The sequence below is a fragment of the Otolemur garnettii genome, unplaced genomic scaffold, assembly GCF_000181295.1.
Source record: "Otolemur garnettii isolate 467f Iridium unplaced genomic scaffold, OtoGar3 scaffold00003, whole genome shotgun sequence".
NCBI lineage: Eukaryota > Metazoa > Chordata > Mammalia > Primates > Galagidae > Otolemur > Otolemur garnettii.
In genome coordinates this window covers 40,978,383-40,983,402 of record NW_003852398.1, presented here as the reverse complement: position 1 = coordinate 40,983,402, position 5,020 = coordinate 40,978,383, and the positions used below count along the sequence as shown (strand labels likewise).

The 5,020-nt window shown below is 50.3% G+C and overlaps 1 protein-coding gene across 1 annotated transcript in view; it reads left to right on the top strand.

Moving 5' to 3' along the window:
* The first annotated feature begins 3,599 nt into the window (after window positions 1–3,599).
* Window positions 3,600–5,020, top strand: part of TXNDC15 (thioredoxin domain containing 15) — a 16,834-nt gene continuing 15,413 nt past the window's right edge. The window contains exon 1 of the mRNA XM_003782323.2: window positions 3,600–3,851. Within this exon, the coding sequence (XP_003782371.2) occupies window positions 3,785–3,851 (67 nt within the window). The 5' untranslated portion in view covers window positions 3,600–3,784. The remainder of the gene's footprint in view (window positions 3,852–5,020) is intronic.

The following is a 5,020-nucleotide window of genomic DNA, read 5'->3' as shown; positions in this document are numbered from 1 at the left end:
GCCCACCACAATGCCTGGCCATTTTTTGGTTGCAGCCATCATTATTGTTTGGCGGGCCCGGGCTGGGGATTCGAACCCGCCACCTTAGGTGTATATGGCTGGCGCCTTAGCTGCTTGAGCCACAGGCGCCGAGCTGGCAAAAGCAATTATTAACAGATCCAGATGCTCTCATTTCTTTTCATTGTATCTTTTTTTTTTGAGACAGAGTCTTATTATGTTACCCTCAGTAGAGTGCTGTGGCATCACAGTTCACAGCAACCTCAAACTCTTGGGCTTATGTGATTCTCTTGCCTCAGCCCCCAAGTAGCTGGGACTACAGGCACCCACCACAAGGCCTGGCTACTTTTTGCTGCAGTTGTCATTGTTGTTTAGCTGACCTGGGCCAGTTCGAACCTGCTACCCTTGGTGTATGTGGCTTGGTGTATTATCCACCAGCTGGTAATAGGCCCCATCTCCGCAAAGACCAATGTGCATACTCAAAGGAGAGCAGGCACTGGGCCTGCGAGTGTCCTAAGAGGAGAGGCCTAGAGCAGAAAGACCTGGTCTCTGTGTTAGAACTCGGAGAACTAAGTGATTAGAGGGGTCAGGGTTCGAGACCGCTCCCCGAGATCTGGGTAACTTTGAAAGTGGAGGGGACCCTGGTTGACTTCCTTGTCAATACTGGGGCCCAACATTCAGTTCTGATCAAAGACAATGGGACCCTAGATTCCTGAAGTCTTGGGTGCAGGGTGCCACTGGCATGAAACAGTATTCATGGACTATCCAAAGAACTGTGGACCTAGGCATGGGCTGGGTATCCCATGCATTCATGGTTATCCCTGACTGCCCTTATCCTCTCTTGGGGCGTGACCTCCTTACCAAGATAGGAGCACAGATCACTTTTGAGAAAAATGGGCCCCAGGTGACTGATCAACAAGGGCACCCAATCCAGGTATTGACCATCTGCTTAGAAGATGAATATCGGCTATATCAGCCTCCTCAACCAACCTCTTCACCCAAAGACATAACAGAGTGGCTCCGCCAATTCCCTATGGCATGCGCTGAGAGAAGAGGAATCGGGCTAGCCTCACATCGGCCTCCCATTCTAGTAGAACTAAAACCAATGACTGAGTCTGCCCGAGTGCGGCAATATCCTATATCTCAGAAGGTAAGGAATGGTATACCGTCCCATATCCAGAGGCTTAAAGAGGCTGGAATTTTAGTCCCTTGCCAGTCAGCCTGGAATACCCATTCCCCTGTTGCCAGTCAAGAAGAATTTAACAAACCATTACTGGCCTGTCCAGGACCTAAGAGAAGTCAAACAAAGAGTAATAGTTATCCACCCCACTGTGCTTAACCAGTACACCTTTCTGAGATCGCAGGTGTGAGCCATCCTGACAGGCCTTTTTCTATTTTTTAGTAAAGATGGGGTCTTGCTCTTGTTGAGGCTGGCCTTGAGCTTCTGAGCTTAGGCGATCTACCAGCCTTGGCCTCTCAGTGCTAGGATTATAGGCATGAGTCACTAAGCCCAGCGTAGTAAATTAGTTTTTTTGTCTAATTTTAATTAATTTATTATTATTATTATTATTTGCAGTTTTTGGCCGGGGTTGGGTTTGAATCCGCCACCTCTGGTATATAGGGCCAGCACCCTACTCTTTTGAGCCACAGGTGCCACCCCCCCTTTTTTTTTATAGAGACAGAGTCTCACTTTATTTATTTATTTATTGTTTTTTGAGACAGAGCCTCAAGCTATCCCCCTGGTAGAGTGCCATGGCATCATGCTCACAGCAACTTGGTCCAACTCCTGGGCTCAAGCGAGTCTCCTGCCTCAGCCTCCCAAGTAGCTGGGACTACAGGTACCCACCACAACGCCTGGCCATTTTTTGGTTGCAGCCATCATTGTTGTTTGGCGGGCCCGGGCTGGGGATTTGAACCCGCCACCTTAGGTGTATGTGGCTGGCACCCTAGGCACTTGAGCCACAGGCGCCGAGCCCAGAGTCTCACTTTATAGCCCTTGGTAGAGCGCTGTGGCGTCACAGCTCACAGCAACCTCTAGTTCTTGGGCTTAGGTGATTCTCTTGCCTTAGCCTCCTGAGTAGCTGGGACTATAGGTACTTGCCAGAGTGCCAGGCTATTTTTTGTTGCAGTTTGGCTGGGGCTGGGCTTGAACCCACCACCCTTGGTATATGGGGCTGGCGCTGTCCAAGATAATGTACATTTTAAAATATTTCTAAGTTTGAAGTTCTTGAATATGGCCTTATTTGATTACCATTAATCAATGCAGCCTCTTAACATGAAAAGGTTCCCTACCGCTGCTCTAGAACTATGGGCTCTTGCATCCATGTCCACTGTCTCAGACTATTCTGAATCCACAGCACTGGAGTAGTTACTGTAGCAAAACCATGGTAGCCTGTTTAGAACATAAAGAATCATCTATGGGGTCAAAGTAATGATGCATCTTTCTGGTCTAACAGTCTCTCTTTGGTGGGCACAAGGGGATATGATTGGTCTGGTAGAATTATATAATTTGGTTAACAATGGCTACCACTTTGAAGTGTTACGGTGTACTAGGCACTACACTCATCACCTCATATCTCATTTTTTTCATGATTCTATAATTTCATCCTCATTTTACAGATGAAGAAACTGAATTTAAAGAAAGGTTACCTAATCTGCTGACCCTGTACTACTGTTAAGTGCTAGAGTTGAGATTCAGCACATGAGCAAACAGCCCAGGTTTCCCTTAACATCACCATTTAACCAATAAATGATGTGAAGATCTTTGAAATCCATTCCCATTTTTCTTAACCTCATAATAAATTCGAAAGCCATACCGCACCATTTAGCACTCCACTGATTTGGCTGCTCAAAACTTGATCTATTTTATTTTAGCAGGCCCTCCCTGCCAAAATACTGTAACTGGGAATAAAATGGGGTCATCCTCTCTATTCTTTCCAGGAATTTTCTCTTACACTCCACCTCTGTGCCTTTGCTTGGGAATGCAGAGTCCTGTTTCTCAGTTGCATACTTCCCCTCCCCCTCTAGGTTATCTTCATTCTAAGTCCTTCCTTAGCGTTATGCTGGGATGCCTCCACCTTCACCATGACCCAGCAGAGCCAGGCTCAGGGTCCCAGCCCTGGTGGGCGGTTAAAGGGGGAAGATTGCTCTGCAGGTGAAACCAACCAATCAACACCTTTTGCTCTATTATGACACTTCATAGCCAGCTGTAAGACATGTTCCATGTATGGTTAAAAATTATTTATGTGAAATTCTAATTTAACTGGGTACCTGTTCTGTCAACTCCAGGTAAGGTAGCATGGGAGGAGGAAGTGATGTGAACATTTACAGCCTCCAGCAGTTCTGCACCTCGATGGGGCACTTGATTAAAGCTTCTGGGCCTTTAGGGTCTGGGAATAAAGCACTGCAAGGGCGCTGTGTTCCTAGCAGCCAGGCCCTGACTTGTGGGGTTAGAAAGGAGGTCACGGGTCTCTGCTGGATCCCCGCTGTAGACTTTAGGTTAGGGTCAGCAGAGTTCGAGAGAACTTGCAAGGCCGAGTGCTGGGCTCCGCTAGGCCGACGGCGCGCGCCACTGTCCAGAGGCCGCCCGCCCGATTCCAAAATGGCGCCCGAGGCTGCTGCCAGGTTCCAAGATGGCGGCACGGGCCCGCGCCCGCGCTCCTCGCCTCTCCTCGCCTCTCCTCCCCCAGCCTTCCTCCGGCTGGGAGCGCGACTCGCGTCACGGTGCGCCCGTTGCCCTTCGGCTTGGGTAGTGGTCCCGGCCGCCAGCCGCCGCCTGCCCCGCGCCATGCGGCTTCTTGGCTGGTGGCAGTTACTGCTGTGGGCGCTGGGGCTTCTTGCCCGCGGTGTGGAGGGTGAGTGCGGGCTGGGCCTGGGCCGGAGCCGGGGCCAGGGAAGGCAGGTGGCGGGATGTGAAATTACTGGGCTAGGTGAGGTCTACCTGGGCAGCTCTCATTACCGCGCGAAGCCGGCGACGCGCCATTCCCATCTTCCTGGTGCGCTCCCGGAGCCTGTCTCCGATATCTTTCCCCGGGTGTGCTGCCCACTCGTGGTCCGCCGGAGTGGCACGGCGGGGCGGGCGGGGCGGGCGGCCCGGGCGGCCCTCGTGGGAGCCGGCGGTGTTGAGCCCCCGTTCAGCATGCGTCTGTTAGCCAGGAGGGACCGTGTGTTAAGTCCTGCTGAGGCATACCCTCTTGTGATGAGCTCGTTATTGATAATTGTAATCGTAACAAATAGCCGACACTTATTGTGGCCTTATTAAGAGCCAGGAACTGTGCATAGTGCTTCATTATCTCATTTAATCCCCCACTAACCCGTTAAGATCAGTTCCAGTAGTGCCTGCGTTTCTCAAATGAAGAGGCTAAGGCTCAGAGAGGCCAAACAGTCTGCCTAAGTTTGTGCTTCTGGTAAATGGCAGAGCTGGTCTCTCTAACTCTAAAGCCCATGCTGGAGTCCGCCCTCCTGGACCACTTTCTTAAGGAGGCCACCTTTGCTCAGATCTCTGTATGAAGGAAATACAGAAGAAACACGGGAGATTACTGGGGCATGCTCTCAGAGGTATGGCTGAGATTGGGCGTGGGGGCCTTCCTCTCATTGCTCCTTTACCCCACTCCTAATTGTCCTGCTACAGTCCTGATCCTTTGGCTTTGCTTGCATTTGGATCTTAAGAGAAATAGGATCTTGTCTTTCCCTGGGGTGTCTTGGAAGGAGGCAGGTCAATAGACTGTAGCTGAGTAAGAAAAGGAATAGTAGCACAATGGCCCGTGCGCCAGGTGCTGTGCTTAGTGCTTTAGGAGCATTATTTTATTAATCTTTAAATGGTTATTCAGTAGATGTTATTGTTCCCTACCCTCTGCCCAGCAACAGGGTCTTACTTGGTCACCTAGGATGGAGTGCGGTGGCAGAGCAGGATCATAGGCCTCCAACTCCTGAGCTCAAGTGATCCTCCTGCCTTAGCCTCCTGAGAAGCTGGGAATACAGGCTTTTGGCACCATACCTGGCTATTTTTTTTTTTTTTTTTTTT